The following is an 18465-nucleotide window of genomic DNA, read 5'->3' on the forward strand; positions in this document are numbered from 1 at the left end:
GTACACCATTTTACATACAGTACCAGTGAAAAGATATGTCAATGACCAGAAATTCAACTGCCAGCGGTAGACCTGTGGTCCAATAAATATGAAAGGGGCCCTTTCGGATTCTTTTCATAAAATTCATCAAATTTATTAATTTAGATTCTTAAAATTTGATCTAATAGCTAAAAACAGGAGTTTTATTTAAAAATTATAATAACTTTAACTGTTGGATCAAATTTTAAAGATCCGAATTGATGGATTTGGTGGACGGGATCCGGAGAAGATCCCTTTCCCAATAAATAAGGAACAAATTCTCACCAGATCTTCTTTGTGAGAATCTTAGATATCAATTTATTTTAGAAGTTCATCGTACATTGTGTGATCAATTTTCGTTATGTACTATTTGTGTTCAATTTTAAACAAAAAATTTAAAATAATTTCTGATCGCAAAATGATTGATGAATAAATAGTATGAACTGATCGAATAAATAGGATTCAGATAGGATACTGTTCCAATAAATAAAAGGACTACGATCCTGGAATCATACAACATGAACAATAACTTTAAGTTTCGACTACTATCCTGAATTGGTAATATTTGGTTTTCAGTGGAAAGAGAGTACGAATTTGAAGTCCATTCAGAGCTAGAAAGAAAAGCATGCACAACGAAAAATATGAACAAATCTGTCCTCAGATTGAAGACCAAAAAGACAAATTTTTGATTGAAGTGGCTTATGGCTGCTCCAACGGGGACACTGATTTTCGAGTGCCACGAAAAGTAGGGAACTTCAAAACAATAGGCGCATAACATGTTTCTCGTCCCTTAGGACGTCGAAATCCATATCTAATCGTGATTAGACTCTATGTTCCGGAGGGATGCGAAAGACGGGACCTTGAGAAGAAGATAATGTGGGAGGCAGATTCTTTGCCCTCCCACTTCCCGTATACTCTCATCCCCTCCTATTTGTACGGTCACGGTTAAATCACGTCAACATTTTATATTACTATTACTTTTTGTCTTATTATTTTTATAAAAAAAAATTAATATAAAATGTTGACGTTGCTTAATCGTGACCGCACAAACAGGAAGGGGATGTGAGTGTATGATAAATGGGAGGGCAGAGAATCTGCGTCCGATAATGTGCATATGGTTGCTTGTCGTGCCGGTAGGTAATGCGTTGTACGTTCGAGTTGGCACTGCAGGAGAAAGAAGCTGTCCTCAAAAGGACAAGGTGCTAGAGTGACAACCAACAATCTTTGATTGAAAGTCTTTGATTGTTTACAATTATGTAGCATTGTGAAGGGACTGCCCATGTTGGAGATGTTCTGAAAGTTTAAGCATCTAATTTCATCTCAATTTACTTGATATGACGGGAAATGCGGGCAGCCCAATTCCTCCGGAAGACATGCCTATGTCTCGAGACATTCGGCAAAACTACCTGACTAAAAAATCTGTTCAACGAAAACACCGCTAGGGTCGAATGAACCAGAATTCAATGAGTTTCCATGCTTTTATGAGAAATGCCCTACGGATGACGTGCTTGAGCAACCCCATCCACACACACACACACACACACAAGTTTCCCTCCATCTTACCCCAGCGAGAGTATTGGGGCAGAAAGGCAGAAAAATAGCAGCCTATGTGATGCAAAAAGAAATTGTTACGGACCCAAAAAGCGTGTTCCGCATGTACGAATCATCTGTATATAATTCCTTAACCGCACAAAGTACTCACAGAAGTCGAACATTGCTGATTTATTACACCACAAACTAAGCATGCACGAAAATCTGATTATAACAGGATTATCCTAGGCTATGAAAGTAGTAACTTATGTGTGTGTGCATAAGATTCAACAAACATGCACCAGCCAGACCCCAACATCTTTAGTACCTCCAGAGAAATGGTTTCGGCTTTGCAATTACTCTTGCTTAGCTTCAGCACTAGATGACGATTCCTCGGATTTAACAGCTGGACTATCGTATGGAATATCTTCAGCAGGCTTAGCAGCATCTTGATCGACGGCTTTAGCGGTTTCACCAGTGGATTCTCCTTCAGTTGCAGGAGTGGTGCTCTTAATAGATCCGACCTTGACATACTTGCTCATGAACTTGTATTCCCAGTCCTGCAAGGCCTCGAGTTCGAATGGACCAAGACCAGAGATATCACCAGTCAGATCTTTGTCTTCAAACGACATTTTTGCCAGAGCTCTGCTAGCATCTTTCCCTGCGAACAGTGCATAAGGCCCACCAGGTCCATAAAACATCCTGCAAAGATGGTTCAAAATTAAACAAATTCAGATCCATGGAAAGAAGGCAGCACAGGCCAAGTAATACTAGTAGCTATGGAACTATTTGTTTCACATCACTTAAAATGACATGGATGATTAAGCAAGAGCGAAAAACTGTAATCTACATTTATATCAAAGCAATCTGATCTCACTAAACAAGTTGTTTTGGAAGAAACTTGTTTTTTGCCCGCAAGAGGAACTTTGTGAGGTTGGTTCCCATTGCCCACTTGTTCACACTTTTAGAAACTACGAATACAACTCTGCAAAAACAAGCTTCAAAACGAATGCAGGTACAGAAAGAGTTGGAAAATGTAAAAATTTAGGATAAGAAACAATCCCAAACCCTTCATCCCTTAAGCCAACACTCCTTGAAAATAAACGATGAGCTTGGAAGATATTACTTTTGATCAATCAAACCCATTGTAAATTGTAAGTACTGAAAATCACATTGTTAATACTACTATACGATCGTAAGATTCAACATATGCATGCTAGCAGCTGGATGCTGCTAGCATATGGAGATGACTGATATCTTAAATTCGAACTTCAACCGAAGAACATTACACGGATAGTAACTACCAGGCCACATAAAACTTCAATCCATTGATTACACAATTTGTTGGTCTAACTCTACAGAATTTCCGTGATCTTAGAAGCTGCAATTATATTATTACAAACGCAAAATTCCAGATGTCCGAAGTTTTGAACTTCTAAGTGAACCAAGTGTCCATGGATAACAAACCCAGAAGCTAAAATTACCAGATATTCAGTAGCTGATGGGATGAATAGCATGTACAATTAACAATCCAGGAGCTAATTAGCACAAATTCATAGGTACCGTTGACCACAAAAATACATGCAAAGATTTAACCTTGAAACATGAATATCAAAAACCCAGAATCCAAAAACTAAAACCCCAAATAAAAATTAATAAATTAATTAACAAAAACCCAAATGGTACCTGCTCTGGGACACGTCATAGATCTGACCCTTGATAGCCATGAGCAGAGGCTTGTTGGAATCAGAGCCGTCGTACTGCTTCAATTCTTCTTCGGTGACCTCGCCGAGCTGGACGGGAGGCGTCAGAGGCTGCATCTCCTCCTCCGAGCTCCTAGACCGCTGGTGGTTGTCGGACGACCCAAACAACCCCGACGCCACATGATAGATGGCCACAAGGAGAGCTAGCATAGTGAAGAAGGTCGTCGGAGAGAGGCCTGTGTAGGCCACGATCGCCTCTTTCAGTGTTTCCCACAGTTGCAGAGCCATTTTTGGGATTTTAGAGAGAGAGAAAGTGGGATAAGAGAGAGACTGAAAAGGCGATGAAATTTTTATCGACTCGGAGTCAGATGGGGCCGGTGAGGTAACGTTGTTTTTTAGTTTAGTTTGGTTAATTCGTACCACTGATCCCACAACCACTCCCACCAACTCTAATTTTCTTTTTTATTTCTTCTGTTTTTCTGTTTTATTTTAAGAATAAATTGTAGTAATGGTGCTTTAACTTTAACTCAATTAGAGAAATGATCCATCAACTAAAAATCCATTACTATTGGTCTCTCAACTCATCAAAATGTGCAGCCCCTCAACTAAAAATTCATTACCATTGGTCCCTCAACTTTAATCCAACAGGAGAAATTGTCCCTTAATTTTAACCAAATTGGAGAAATTGTCTCTTAACTTTAACCCAATTGTAGCAATGGTCCTTCCAATATAACTCATTTTAACAAAATTCTGACGAAGATGATGAAACAGACCATAGCTACACGTTTTGATGAATTAAGAGACCCCAATTGTAGCAATGATCCTTCCAACATAACTCATTTTGACAAAATTCTAACGAAGTTGACGAAAATGACCATAGCTACAAATTTTGATGAGTTGAGAAACCAATGGTAATGAATTTTTAGTTAAGGAATCATTGCTCTAATTTAATTAAAGTTAAGGGACCATTGCTACAATTTCCTCTTATTTTAATTTGTTTTTTTGAGTAACTTACTTCTAAATTCTAATTACCTCCATATAAAGTTCTTACTTTTTTTTTGTTCATTATGCTGTCTATGATTCACATTCACGCAAAAGAAATTAACCGAGTGAATGGTAGTCCAAAATATAAATGTTAAATTGACGACTTGAATAACAAATTGGTAAATGGTGTAAAAATTCGTATTTAGAATTCTTTTTGTCAACCTAATAGATGGAAGTGTTACATGGATAATTCACAGAGATACAAAAGTATATATCAATTCAATTAAAAATAAAATGAAGCGGAAAATCGAATTTAAAAAAAATAAAAGTGATATCATTATCACATTTAAAATCAAAATAACAAAAAATATTTCTCTCAATTAATATCATTTGTATAAAAATAAAATAAAAAGTTATAATCAACTCTTCAATATTAAAAGTAGAAAAATAGAAAACAAAGATAGAGAAGATGGACCAAAATTATTAATGTATAGCTGCAGCCCGCAGCCTAAGCACGCGAAAGTTGAAAGCATCAAGTGTGGTCTATGATATTTTAGTATATTCTGAATTTAGCATAAGTCAAAGAATACACAGTATTCAACTAAAAACACACAAATAGAAATTAAAAGTGAAGAAGCTTCAGGATAGGCCGCGGTCTCTCCTGGTCCTCAAGTAGCTCCGTCACTGATTAATTAGAAATCCATCGTATTCATACTCGACAATATTCTATATGATGATAACGAGGAAGGTACCATTTCAGATCCAAACAAAAATTGGTTGAAGCACGATATCCTGAAGTTTTATAAGATAAGGAGAGCGTGTTAGGACCACAACTCTGGCTCCAGCCACTAACCCTTCTTCATGCGTACCGCCACCTCATGAACCCGTGGTCGTTTCTGTTCCTCATGCACATGATGCACGACGAGTTGTTGTCCCGCATGTGCATGCATGTTATAAATCTTGCTGAGACTCAGAGAAATCTTCAAAACACGAGTCGGTGTCATCTCGGACCGGCTGCAAACATAAACGTAAGGTTTATCTGGGGTTTTGATGAAATGCGATTTCATCGTCGAAAAATCAAGCTTGTTCCAAAGCCGAGGATCACACAGCGTCGAACGCCACTCCTTGCAAACGGCGCTACCGCTAACCTTTCTGATGGCGGAAGATGAATCAGAGATGTTGGCAAAGCACTCAAAAATCTTCAACAATATGTCAGCATTGAGGTCTTCCCATCTTCCCAAAGTCATAGGCGAGTCATCGCATTCCATTGTTTCTTCAAGAAATCTTCTTCGTTTCTTGATCATATCAAGCCAAGCTTACGTCTTCAAAGTTTTTATTAATCAGACGATTAAATTGTTAATGTGAATTAGAAGGAAAGAAAAAAAGTAATATAATGTGAATCCTCGGTTTTGGAAGGAAGAAATTACAGCATACAATACTGGGATTGTATGGGTCCAGATTCTCTCCGGATTCCTTCCATCTAGATCCTTCAACTCTCTGCGTTCTCCAATGGGTGCTGGCTCCGATTGCCGACCCGCCAAGCCCACACCGTCATTTTCCGGCCCTTGGTTGCCCAAAATTGGAACCAAGTCCTCCCAAATAGAGATAGAAAAGAGTCGGAGAGAAAACCTCTTCATCAGGTAGTCTTATGTAAAGTATTAATTACAGTAATCACATTATGTACAGTATTAACACATTAATTAGAACGAAAAGAAAACCTCTCATCAGGTAGTCTAATGTGTCGATGAAGAGGAGACGGAGTTTTATTCGTTCACAAGGCAATACAGTCATCAAAGATTACAAAAGCGAGCTATAGTTTCTAATCCACACAAAAAGTTACAGTCACAATCTCTTGCTGTAATCAACAAGCTAGGGAGCTCACCTCATCTTCTTTCCATAGCCCTTCTTCGTACTTATACCACCTCATGATTCCCTCGTCGTTTTTGGTCCTTTGGCACATCACGCAAGAGTCCTGCATGCATGTTAAAAATCTTTGCAACCGAGAGGCCTTCTCGAGAATAAGCGGATCGAGTTGTCTGACAAGTCTCCTAGTTGCAGGAGGCGGAGGGGTTTCGATTAGAAGGCAGTGTGAGATGTTGAGAACTTCTAGGTGTTCTAGGCGATCCAAGATCATGATCAAAACATCCCTTAAGAGCGTCGAGCACCGGAGGCTTAGCACCTTCAGTTTTGGAAGATGTTCAACTAGTGTTGAAGCAAAGAAAATATCACAAGGACCCATGATCTTCAGTTCACTGAAATTTTTGCAGTTCCTTTTTATCTCTTCCAAGAGGTACGGGGGATTCGCTATGCTAGGCATTGTTAGCGATTCAAGCTCTTTCCAGCAGCGAATGGCCTTGCAGATTCCAGTCTTTTTTATTCTGTTCCAAGCCGGCATAACCAGTCGCTTCAGCTGTGGGCACCTGTGATTAAAAGAAACCACCTCATATTCCCACTTCCAACATTTGACATTACGCTAGCATATAAACTTTCGGGTGAATCACTCATAAATCACAGCTTGCACTACAAAAGCATACTATCTGAAGAACAAGAAAGGAAGCCAGAACTCCAATACCCAAAATTTAATATTATTTGTGCTAATTACAATAAAGTTTTCAATCGATGCATATGTCCTGAAGTGAACTAAATTCGAACAAAGTTTTAATTGCGGAGATGGAACCTATAACGTAAAAGATATAGAGTTTGCTAACATATCTTTTGAATTAGAAAGATACTAAGAAAGAATTGTTTTGCGGAAAAAGTGAGTTAATAAACGCTTCCAAATGAAATATAGTATATGGTAAATGAATTAACGCTTTTTTACGCGACACACGAGATTACTTCTATAGCTATGGAATGTAAATGCGGATATGCAAACATTAGCGGAAGGTGGGATTAAAGTTATAAACTACAATCATAATTGGAAAAGGTAAAAAAAACATTGAGATGCAAGTTTAATGAGTTACCTTTCAGCAGTATACGTCAACTGATCATCGCTCACAAATAAGTTGAAATGGAAAACCAATGTCATTATGTTTCCCTTACTGAGACTCAATGAAGTCTTCAAAATACGAGTCAATGTCTTGTCCGACCGGCCATCCACATATACATAAGGCTCCAATGGTATTTTGATGAAATTCGATTTCAACATCGACAAATCAAGCTTTTTCCACAGCAGAGGATCACAGCAAGCCAAGCGCCACGCACTACAAACGTGAGCAATGCCCGACGTTAACTCAAAGATGTCGAAAGACTGCAAAATCCTCACCAGTATGTCAATATTCAGGTCCTCCCATTTTCTCACAGGGAAGCCACCGTCTTCCATTTCACCAGCTTCCCAACCACCTCCAAACAGCCTTACTCCATCACAATTTCTACATAAACACGCAAACGAAATCAGTACTCCAAATCTACAATTCACCAAAACAAACGGCAGCCGGACATTTACAATTCAAGGCCTGCGATTTCTAAAGAAAATAACTCTCGAATTAAACAGTCGCTTTGAGGACTTGTATCGGAGTCTCACAGTCACAAATGGCAAAGTTAGACACAGATAACTGTCGAAACGAAAGAGCAAAGGATGAAATAACAGATATATCAGAGCACACATACTTTACAGCATCATGCTGATTGCAAACTGAAGAACACATATTTGTTGGCTGACTGGGGATTAATCAGAAATATTAGGTTTCGATTGATTTAATAATCCTGTTTTTCTGCAAAAAAAAATAAAAAAATAAAAAATAATAATAATGACAACAAACAATTAGCCAAAGACCAGCTATTTTTTACCAAAAAAACACAGAAATGCTAATTTCAATGGCGCATTTATCCAATTTGCATCTGAATTAATGCAGAAAACAAAATTTCCATGACCAAAATCAAGAGATCAAACCTTCTTTACACTACTAGATCTCGAAATTCCCAAATCCAATTACAAATTCGAACAATTGGATTCATGGCTGCTGAAAAATCCAATTTTGACCAGAATTTTGGTGCTTAATTGCACCAGCCAGATCTATCCATATCTCAATCCATTCACTTCACAGCTCACACAGAAACAAAAAAACAACCAGCAGATGATATGATGATACATGCAGAGAGAGAGAGAGAGAGAGAGAGGAGAGAGAGATTACATTAGAGTTCTGGTTCTTGAGGAGGGTTTATCAGTCATCTGGTCTCGGTGGGTGTTGGTGGGGGTGTGTTGGGTGGCCACGCCTGCAAATAATTGTCAGAAAAAATGTTTCTGTTTTTATTTTTTGTGTGTGCTGATGTTATTTCGAAATTCTAATTATTTCCGAAAAAAGAAAGCCGGATTCTTTGCGGTCCAAATTACCAAAACGGGCCTGTTAACTTTACAGCTACCCCTCTCCCGCCCTACCTACTAGAGTGACCGAACACAACTAACTGTCTGTCTATCTATAATCTCTCTACTTTCTTTTCTGGGCACGTGCTCATCTCCCGAGATCTGTGTCTATGTTTTAAGGATCTCGGGAATTTTCAAATCACATTCGTTAATCGTATATCGTAAGGTTTTTTTTTATTTAAAATTAACGAAAACTGACCACACAATATATAATAAACGAATGTAATTGAAAAATTTTCTAAAATTCTCACAAAAAGAATCCAGATAATATCCTCATTCGTATGACTCAGCTGGCAGAGACCGCAACCTGCGGGAGTTCGAGTCAAACTCAGAATACTTAGCCTCGTTCCAACGCCGTTGTACTTTTGATTATTAATTACGGTTTTTATATTTAAACGCCATTACCATTTAATCGAAATTAAATTTACAAATTAAACGATATGGCATCAATAGAAAATAAACACGTTTATTAACGTTTGAGTAATAATTCAATCATTAACATGTTATTTAGTTTATAAAATTTAATCTTCTTAGTATTACTCCACTAATTAACTTCATTTTTGTCTGATTATTATTTATGAGCTAAGATTTTTTTATGATGGAATTTATAACAATAGTTGGTTCAGGTGTTTTTTTTTCCTTCTCTTTTTTGGATCCAATTTGGATTCTCTTTATTTTGCTCTACAAATTTTTTATATTTAAAAAGAAAAATACATTTGTGAGAATGGCAAAATAAAATTACAAACAGAAGAAAGATGGAGACTGGGAATACAAAACTCTTCACTCATAAAAATACCATCTACAAAACTGATGAATTTTGTCCTTCTAAATCCGTCTCCGGTCACTTGCTGTTGCCATATATATGCCAGTTCACTTCCGGGAAGGGCTATTTATCTACAAAACAAACGAGAATGAGTGAAATATTCTCTTGCAATGCTTCTTGCGCGTTTCAAGTATCGAAGGCTTTTTACGGGATGTTGACTCTAAAAATTACAAAGCCTACGTGGCGCACTGGCCGAGTAACTAATGAGCTAACTACGTCATTCGGTTGATGCGGGGTGTGCTAACTCGTCGGACGAGGAGTAAATTTGTTGATGTTACGTTGAGCGTGTTGCTGACTTATTGATCTTGCGATTGCGGTCGAGGAAGGAACACGTCTCGGCCTTTGGGTTCTAGAGTCTGAAGACAAGGCTGCTAGTTCTACAAAGTTCAATATCAAATTCGGCTCTCAGGGTGCCGAATGTAGTAACCTGGTAACATCTCACTTCGCCAAAAAGGTTAACGAGATGACCTCTGCCAATAAGGATTCAAAAATCCTTATCGACCGAGACTTAGATAGATAACTAGTCGGCCTCAATGCAATGCTGTTTATCTAAACTGAAGGTGCTATGGGAACGGCTTATTCTACGACAACAATGCTGTTTATCCAAACTAAAGCTGTCACTAGTTGCCTTCACAGTGCTGTTTATCCAAACTGAAGGTGTGTTGGCAGAAAAAAAAAAAATTCTCAAGATGTCTGAGAGTTTTGCGCAGGACAGTTGTGTGTTGAATTGGAGGTCATTTTTACGTTGCGATGGCACATGTATTTATAAGACTGCTGTACTTGCTTGGCATGTTTAGATAATTGTGTAGAGTCTGACTGCAACTTTAACTTGCTGAAATCTGATCTGTGGTCATCAAATACTTCTAAAATAAAGCCTATCTAGGATTTATTACACTGCAATCAGAACCCTATCCCACCTAGGCTTCTGATCTTATTAAAAATAAAAACCTCAATCAGAAACCTTTACTTTCAACACCATGCAAAAAACCTAGTTTTAATAAAACCTCAAGCAGAAACCTTTTCTTCCATCACCATGCAAAAAGCCTAGTCTACCTAGGTTTCTTGTGTCATCATCACAACCTAGGCTTATCACATCACCACCAAAATCCAACCCTGTCTAGGCTTCTTCATAATCTTTACCCATGCATGCATCCTGATCCCCACCATACTCTAAATAGGCAACAATCAATTTGAACCACCTGACGCCACCCACATATTCAAACGTCAAAACACCCAAATCAACTTCAATTGTGCTGCCACGTTTCCAGTTGGAAATACGTATCACATCTTTCATAATAAACTATTATTAAAAGATAATTATGATAAAACACCATAACATTATCTTCAAATAATAACAAAATGAATTATCTTCACTTTTCATCTGACGGTGTGAAGCTATACTCACTCAACGGCCTTGATTGCACGGATCGATAGTATAAAATCAGGTCCAAACACGGGTTCACTGTGTCATCAAACAATGCGGTTTTCAAATTCATAAAGAATTTCTCGGAACCATCTCTATCTCCTCTAAAATCAAGCTCCATCCTGCAGGAAGGTCCTCGGGAGATTCTAGCATTGCATCGTGCTCTTGTTGCTTTTTTGGTCTGTTGTCAGTGACTTCAGCAACCACTTTTTGTCATGCCTATTTCTTTCCCGGCTCCTTACTACTGCCTCCAACCTGAACTTTAACTTGGTACCTCTATCAAGTGTCTTGTTCCAGACGCTCAGGAATTCCAACTTGCGCGTTACAAGCTGTTTCCTGTACAAACTGACGAGAGAATCCAATTTCTCATTTGCCAATTGAACCTCCTTCCTTGCTTTAGCAACCAAATAAAATAATTTGACAATCTAGAACTAGAATAAAAAAGAGATGTCAAATTCAGAATGCGAAACTCGTAGTACAAACCTCGGAAAATTGGCCACCAGAGATGATAAGTTTAATAAATCCTGTCTGTCAGCTGCTTCCTTGTTGAGCGCAGATAACAATTTTGCAGCTTTTCCAACTACAGTGGATGACGAAGCAGACAATATCAACTTCCTCAACAGCTCAGAGCGTACTATATCTCCTCTCGAATTTTCTGTGCTTCCCTATTCTACAATTTGAAGTTGTTGAAGTTGTTGTCCAGCATATAAAATAGCTTGTATGAACTGAGCATGCCACTTGATGAGAAACTGAACAAGCTAGGTGAGGCAAACTACATAGTTGCACCAGGCCCCAAATGCAACCAAATTTGACCCAGACGATATAAAATTAATGATTTACAAACGTACAACCATTCAAATTGTAGGTTGGAGAAGAAGTCGGCATCACCTCGGGTGGAGTGGCAGTCCGATGAAAGATCCTTGTTATCCCACGTTGAATATCAGGTGATCGTCCCAAAAGTCGTCAAAACTGAAGAAAGTATATAAGTCAACTCTGGGTTCAAACTTGTTACAAAAGAATCCTCCGCATCTTGCTGTTCAATATTCCGAGGAGCTTTGGAAGACCCCATAGATTCTGCAATCTCAAAAACAGCATCTAGACGAGCAGAAATCATGTTTCGATTACATAAAGGGTGAGATACCTGTACCATTCAAAGGAACTATTAACTAATGGAAAATGAAAAACTTACATTTCGAGAGAAAAGACAACAGTTTACACGCATTTCATACCCAATGCCTCATTTGCTTCCTCCAATATATAGTTTTGCTTGGAAATGTTTTTAAAATAACTGAAAGTTCATTTGGTGAAATTATTTTTGGGTTCCAACAGCACTTGAAGTGCTTTTTGTAAGAAGCAACGTTTTTCCAAAATTCACTTGCATTTCTACTAAAAATTAGTTCCAAAAGATTTTTAGTGCTTTTAGTGATTTTAAAAGCACTTATATTCCTCTTTACTTGAAAGTGAGAGATCTTAGGTTTGAATCTCGTGATGGCGAATTTGATGCCAAATTGGCTGTCCATTGTGTGGTTTTGCCGAACTCTCTCTCCCCTTAGTGTAAAAATTGATGTACAAAAAAAAATAAAAAACACTTCTAAATGAAGTATATAACTGCCAAAATATATAAAGAACGGATAATGCTATTCACACATATGTTTTTAGCCCTAATCTCTATTACTCGAAATCTATTTATCTATTATCTTGCTCTCTTCCTCACTACCCGCCCTTGGCCACCTCCCCAAACCACCAACATTCACCTATCCATCTCTCCTCCCCACTGGATTCATGCCACACCCTGACACCCCCAACTATTGTCCAAATCAAGGCCACAACCCCCGCGAACCTAACCACCCCAAAACCAACCTTCCCAGGCCGATTTCATATTCCCAGTCCTGCCCTCTTTTTTTTTTCTCTATATATGCAGTATGCCCAAGCACCAACACTTCAAGTGCTTAAACGGAATGCAAAGGGATTATTTGCAGATTAGTAACGAGCATTCACTCTCGTACACCATATATCTCAAGTACAATTTCCCTTATCTTAATATTGTTTGTATATACGAATAAAAACCATACTTAATCATCTTCTGATCTTGACCCTTAGTTAGGCCGACCAATTAATAACTTGATACCACATCATAAGAAGGGAAACAATGTGTTCGAAGCATCGAACAATAATATCAGTAATACGAAGGGAATCATACGTCAATAGTGTTAACGTGTCGATATTAAATAGTCATACAAACTAGTTGTTACGTGATAGATACAATAGTGATAATGTGTCTTTATTAAATGATCAGACAACTAGTTGTTAGGTGACAGATACAAGTCTTTTTCTGATACAAAACTTTAATGGGATTCATTTTCCAAAACTACTTTTGATAATAAAATCAATTTAGATCTCTCTCTCTCTCTCTCACGCATTTTCATACTTGTTTTTGAGCTTAAGTGAGGTTGAAAAAGTGTTGGCAAAGCACGAGGGGGGGAAGGAATTGAAGGGGATGAGGATAAAAGGCGTTCCTTAGACCACGTAATGCTGAGAGGACAAAGAGACTCTGTCCACTTTCTCCCATACGTAAAATTGAGGCACAAAAATGTCCAACACTCCCTCCAATCCAAAGACCCTCTGGCCTCCACCTTCTCTTGATCTGCACCTTCGCCACCAATTTTATTCTATATTTTCATTCATATGCGTTAAATATAGACCCCCACTCCTACTACTCATCTCTTGTAAAATCAATAAAAATTAATTCCTAAAGTAGTATAAGTGTGAATAATTATTGGTTTCTATTTTGGAAATTCCATAAAACCCCCTTTTCATTTAAAATTTAGTCTTATCAATAAGATAGGAGATGGTTCGAAACTATTACATTATTTTAAAAAGGTGAAGTTTCAAACTCAGAATGTATGCGTAGAAATTCAACACTCTATCTATTAAAATATTAGACTACATACCGTAAAACCCCATTTCTTTCAGTTGCATATGTACATGCATGATTTACAAGATCGACCAAAAAAGAAATGCATGATTTACATGTAACTGCACATGACTCATTGATCTAGCGGAAAAAAAACAAAAAAAAAAAAAAATCTAAATGACAAGAAAAATTAGTAGATAAATCTATGAAATATATGCAATGATTTGACGGTGGTTTCAAAATCTATATATGATGTCATTTCACAGAATATCTGTTTCATGATCATGAGTTGGAAGTTTACTATTGGCCAGTTTTGTGCAGTGGGAGAGAACACAATTCACCATCTGCATGAGAGATTTTTCAATGTGACCGTCATTCGGGATGATACACCATATGTCGTTATATAAATGATGGGATGTGTTAAAAAGTTAATAGCTTAAAAAATAAAATTTCTCACCACTTACATAAAAACATATGGTGTACCACCCGTGTTCTTGTCACAACTTAAAAATTCTCTTTGCATGGGACTGCATAAATATCCCATCTACTAACATATCACCTGCATGCATTAGTTGGAGAGTCAATTTCTATATAAGTGCAAAGAGGTTTTAGGATTAGTTGAGGGGTCCATACCATATCGAAGTTCGACGCCTGAATCGTTTATTTTTTAATTTTTTAATTATTAGTAATTTAAAAAAAAATTAACACGCACTTCTCCAATTCAACATTGGAATGATAATAAGAGATGTTGGCATATGTGTGTGTGTATATGTGTAGACGCACACTATACAGTTAGTTGGGAAATTGAATGGCAGACATGAAGAATTGATTATATGAAACAAGTATTGGAGAATATATAAGATCCATAAAATAGTTTACAATTAACATACATATGATTGGTGTTGGCTCTAGAGACTGAATATCTACCAAGTTCTAAAAAATATTGACGTTGGCTCCAGAGATTGAATACCGACCGAGCTCTAAAAAAGATTGGCATTAGTACCGGTATAATAACTTGACCGGTGCTTGATGTAGAAAATGGTTTTCCTAGTGACCTTGTCTGGAGCCACTCGTGAGAGAGCATGTTGGAAAACATATAGGATCCCACATCGGTCATATATTACAAATAATATGCAATTAATATATAAAAGTTTCACCCTTAATATCACCGAGATCTTTTATGATAAACTAAACACTTAATAATAGGTGGTTAAGTTGATACAATATTGATAATATTTGTAATGAATATGTTTGGGCTTTGGAAACTTTATCAACCAGTTGACAACAAGAAGAAGGGAGAAAAGTGAGATTATATAGAATAGCTAGCTTGCTACCTTCCCTATCTACTTACGTAGCTATCTGAAGGACTTATCCACATCCCTCTTCAATACTAGTATATGGTTTATGGCAGCCTAAAATTACGCTTCCTCACCACCACTCCACTTGATATGAATGGGAAATGAAAAACTTCTCCTCAGGAATCCATTTCCCAGACCAACCAAGAATTTCAGAAGAAAGAGAAAGCACAGAGGAAGGTAAATTACCACAACAAGAAGTAGAAAAAAGATCAGAGTTCAACAATTGTGAATGGGATTTCAGTCTCTCGACGGTTGTGTCCTCCAAAGACTGCCGCGGCGCCGCATCCAACACCCTCGGTGTAATCGAGTTCGACCCATCAAACACCGTCTTAGCCACCGGCGGAATCGCCAGAAAAATCAGAGTATACAGCCTGAAATCTCTATTGCCCAATTACGATAATCAAAGTTGTGGAAGTTCAAGTGATACTATGGCGGATTTGATAGACCACGTAGATGCATGCGACTACACCATTTGCACTCCCGCCAAGCTCAGCAGCCTCCGCTGGCGCCCCGGATCCGACGGCCGGGTCATGGCCTCCGGCGACTACGACGGCGTCGTCACGGAATACGACCTCAAAACAAAACTACCCATCTTCGAGCGCGACGAGCACGGCGGGCGCAGAGTCTGGAGCGTGGATTATTCGCATTCTGATCCGGTTCTCGGAGCGTCTGGCTCCGACGATGGGACACTACAGATGTGGGACCCGCGCTGCGAGGGCGGGGATTGCGTGGCGAGTGTACAGCCCAGTGACGCGCGAAGTCCGGTCTGCTGCGTGGAGTTTGATCCGTTCGGGGGGCGCTTCTGGCCGTTGGATGCGCGGACCGGAAGGCCTACGCCTACGATGTTCGGAAAATGGCGGGCCCGGTTATGGTCTTCTACGGACACAGGAAAACCGTGACGTACGTGCGGTTTCTCGACAGCCGAACGGTGGTGACAGCTGGAACGGACGGGTGTTTGAAGCTGTGGGACACGGAGGATTCGCGGGCGATTGAGACGTACAAGGGGCACGCGAACAGTCGGAGCTTTGTTGGGTTATCGGTGTGGAGAAACGGAGGGCTAATTGGATGCGGGTCGGAAAATAACCGGCTTTTCGTGTACGATAAGAGGTGGGGCGAGCCCATTTGGGTCCACGAGTTTGGGGCGGTGGCTGCCGGTGGCAGTAGTGGTGGGTGCGGTGACGAGGAAGGCGCGTTTGTGAGTAGCGTGTGCTGGCGACAAGTTGGTGAGGAGCAGTGCACGCTGGTGGCGGGTGGATCAGATGGGGTTTTGCAGGTTTTTCTGGGGAGGAGGAAGTCACTCATGTCGGGTTAGAAATTGTTGAAAATTCAATTAATTGAATATTTATTTCATAAAATTTATAGAGATTGTTCCTAGAAAAATTTTAGCTCAAAATTAAAGTGCCATTTTGTTATTGTTAAGGTTGTGTGAAATTAGTTTTCTAACATTATATTCATGAAGCTATGTATGATCCCAAGAAATATTAAGGAGATTGTTTCAAAGTGAGATTATATTTTTTCTAACATTATATTCATGCATCTATGTATTAGTTTTACAGTAATGTTATTCTTACCATGTTTTTATATCATATTTATATTCCACCTTATATGACATCTGATGTGGATAGCCATATCATTTAAATTAATCAAAATTTAATTTAAATTAAAAACCATTTAATAAACCAATAATTAAAAAAAAAAAAGCTGGAATTAAAAACTATTTAATAAACCATTCGCAAAATCAGCAATATCATCCTTTGAGGCTGTGATAAAGACCATCATACTTCATCAGGAGGAAGAGATGAAGCTAAAAGAGAAGTTTGAGGAGACACGGAAGGAGTTTCTGTGTAAAAGACAGGCCTTTGAACACTGGTACGAAAAGTATGTGCAGAGGCATGCTGAAATGGATTAGGAGAGAGGTGAAGATGCAATTCCCAAGGACCCGGTCTCAGAGAAGAAATTCATTGCTGAGAGCTTGAAGAAGAGAATGGAAAAGGAATGCGAAGCTCACCAAAGACACTGTATCCAGGTGAGGGATAAGTTACTTGGGAGTCTCAAAACTCGCTTGCCTGAGATCTTCCGCGCCATGACAGACTACACTAATGCATGTTCCATTACTTCGTCTGCTTCCATCAATGGCGAGGCGGCTGAAAAAAAATATGTCATAAAAGAACTGGCGCGGAAGAAGAAATGGGAGAAAAAGCAGGATTGAATGGGGAAGGAAGGAGAAGACTCCTCATATGCCACAATCACCATTTAATTCTAGCTTTTTTTTTTAATTATTGGTTTATTAAATGGTTTTTAATTTAAATTAAATTCTTATTAATTTAAATGATGTGGATGTCCACATCAAATGCCACATAAGGTGGTATATAAATGTGGTATAAAAACATGATAAGAATAGCATTACTGGATTTTTTATAGACTCTCTATGAACTTAACGTTCATTCCCATGCCAATATACAATATTTTTCCAAAAACATAAAGTGACATAGATGTCACGAAACGTTTCACTTTTGAAAGAACCTCTTAATTTAATCTTTTATGAGTTTTCCTGAATTAATAAAGCTAATGCATAACATCCATGTAGTGCGTTTATTGCATGGCATTACTAAATTGCATGTATTTTTGTGAATTTGTCCCAAGTATTTATTTTTGTTTAAAAGTATGAGATTGATACAAGGAAAACTAATGAAAAGAATTTGAAAACTTTGAGCTTTAATGATAAGGACAAAATAAAGGGTAAAATGAATAGTACCAGAATTGATTTTTGAGTGTAAAAATATAATTTTTCGTTAAAGTGAACAGTACCGCAGAATTTTTGTTAAAACTCCCATTGATATATAGGGTAGTGTTTGGTACGAAGACGGGATGGAACAAACCAGAACGGGATGAGACGGAACGGAACAGAATATAAGTTCCATGCTACGTTTGGTACAATGGACAATTATTCTGTTCCGCATTTGATACGCACAGGACGGAATAGAACGAATGACTAAATGACAAACTTACCCATATTTCTTCGTTGATTCCATTGACTCAACCTCATGGATTTTCTGCAAAACTTGGATTTTTTTACAGCCATATATATGAAGGTGGAGTGAAGGTAAAGCAAAGAAATTTTGCATCTCTTCGACTTCAATGGTTATGCACAGAATAGACTTGATGCAGAGTTGAGATCTCATCTGCACCTCCGCCCTTCCTTCCTCTATTTATTACCTCCCCGTCACTTCCTTCTTCCTCCATTGGTCCATCCTCACCCCATCACCTAAAAATTCTCAAATTCCTTCGCAAACCCAATTACTCTTCCCCTCAAAGTTTCATTCCATCTTTCGGTTCAATTTGGAATTTT

General features: G+C 38.3%; 4 protein-coding genes and 1 long non-coding RNA gene across 9 annotated transcripts; 1 reads left to right on the plus strand and 4 right to left on the minus strand.

Annotated features, from left to right (window-relative positions):
* Positions 1-1673: 1673 nt before the first annotated feature.
* On the minus strand, positions 1674-3627 carry LOC103932182 (membrane steroid-binding protein 1). Its single transcript, XM_009341731.3, has 2 exons — positions 3235-3627; positions 1674-2250 (listed from the first exon to the last, which is right to left on the minus strand). The coding sequence occupies exons 1-2, from the start codon at positions 3537-3539 to the stop codon at positions 1905-1907; spliced, it is 651 nt and encodes a 216-aa protein (XP_009340006.2). The 5' UTR covers positions 3540-3627; the 3' UTR covers positions 1674-1904.
* A 1456-nt stretch (positions 3628-5083) lies between these two features.
* Positions 5084-5503, minus strand: LOC103932232 (F-box/LRR-repeat protein At3g48880-like). The gene has a single exon (XM_009341790.1). It carries the CDS (start codon positions 5501-5503, stop codon positions 5084-5086), a length of 420 nt encoding a protein of 139 aa, XP_009340065.1.
* A 351-nt stretch (positions 5504-5854) lies between these two features.
* On the minus strand, positions 5855-8523 carry LOC103932186 (F-box/LRR-repeat protein At3g48880-like). Of its 4 annotated transcripts, none has more exons than XM_048571190.1 (4): positions 8369-8522; positions 7845-7948; positions 7199-7606; positions 5855-6655 (listed from the first exon to the last, which is right to left on the minus strand). In XM_048571190.1, exons 2-4 carry the CDS (start codon positions 7880-7882, stop codon positions 6097-6099), a joined length of 1005 nt encoding a protein of 334 aa, XP_048427147.1. In that variant the 5' UTR covers positions 7883-7948; positions 8369-8522; the 3' UTR covers positions 5855-6096. The 4 variants fall into 4 exon arrangements, with proteins under 4 accessions (XP_048427147.1, XP_048427148.1, XP_009340010.2 ...); XM_048571191.1 differs by lacking the exon at positions 8369-8522 and adding an exon at positions 8128-8362; XM_009341735.3 differs by lacking the exon at positions 7845-7948 and having other exon boundaries at positions 8369-8523.
* Positions 8524-10399: 1876 nt separating this feature from the next.
* Positions 10400-12652, minus strand: LOC125471135. 2 transcript variants are annotated; one of them, XR_007253400.1, is made up of 3 exons: positions 12034-12652; positions 11328-11939; positions 10400-11238 (listed from the first exon to the last, which is right to left on the minus strand). It is a non-coding gene; the product is annotated as an uncharacterized LOC125471135 (long non-coding RNA). The 2 variants fall into 2 exon arrangements; XR_007253399.1 differs by having other exon boundaries at positions 11328-12652.
* A 2415-nt stretch (positions 12653-15067) lies between these two features.
* Positions 15068-17445, plus strand: LOC103932185 (WD repeat-containing protein RUP2-like). The gene is given in 3 exon segments (XM_009341734.2): positions 15068-15911; positions 15914-16423; positions 16906-17445. Coding segments are annotated over 3 exon segments (1236 nt in total). The 5' UTR covers positions 15068-15217; the 3' UTR covers positions 16938-17445.
* Positions 17446-18465: the final 1020 nt, after the last annotated feature.

Source organism: the organism of the source record quoted next, unplaced genomic scaffold (genome assembly GCF_019419815.1).
Source record: "Pyrus x bretschneideri cultivar Hongxiangsu unplaced genomic scaffold, Pyrus_bretschneideri_v1 Contig57, whole genome shotgun sequence".
Lineage (NCBI taxonomy): Eukaryota > Viridiplantae > Streptophyta > Magnoliopsida > Rosales > Rosaceae > Pyrus > Pyrus x bretschneideri.

What these genes read in the sequence shown, in the direction of transcription:
- LOC103932182 (XM_009341731.3), bottom strand. Translation starts at nt 3,539, where the DNA reads ATGGCTCTGCAACTGTGGGAAACACTGAAAGAGGCGATCGTGGCCTAC. An exon ending in TATGACGTGTCCCAGAGCAG is followed by an intron (nt 2,251 to 3,234) that starts GTACCATTTGGG and finishes CCATCTTTGCAG; the next exon opens with GATGTTTTATGGACCTGGTG.
- LOC103932232 (XM_009341790.1), bottom strand. Translation starts at nt 5,503, where the DNA reads ATGGAATGCGATGACTCGCCTATGACTTTGGGAAGATGGGAAGACCTC.
- LOC103932186 (XM_009341735.3), bottom strand. Translation starts at nt 8,406, where the DNA reads ATGACTGATAAACCCTCCTCAAGAACCAGAACTCTAAT. An exon ending in TCAAGAACCAGAACTCTAAT is followed by an intron (nt 7,607 to 8,368) that starts GTAATCTCTCTC and finishes GTGTTTATGTAG; the next exon opens with AAATTGTGATGGAGTAAGGC. An exon ending in TTGACGTATACTGCTGAAAG is followed by an intron (nt 6,656 to 7,198) that starts GTAACTCATTAA and finishes TTTTAATCACAG; the next exon opens with GTGCCCACAGCTGAAGCGAC.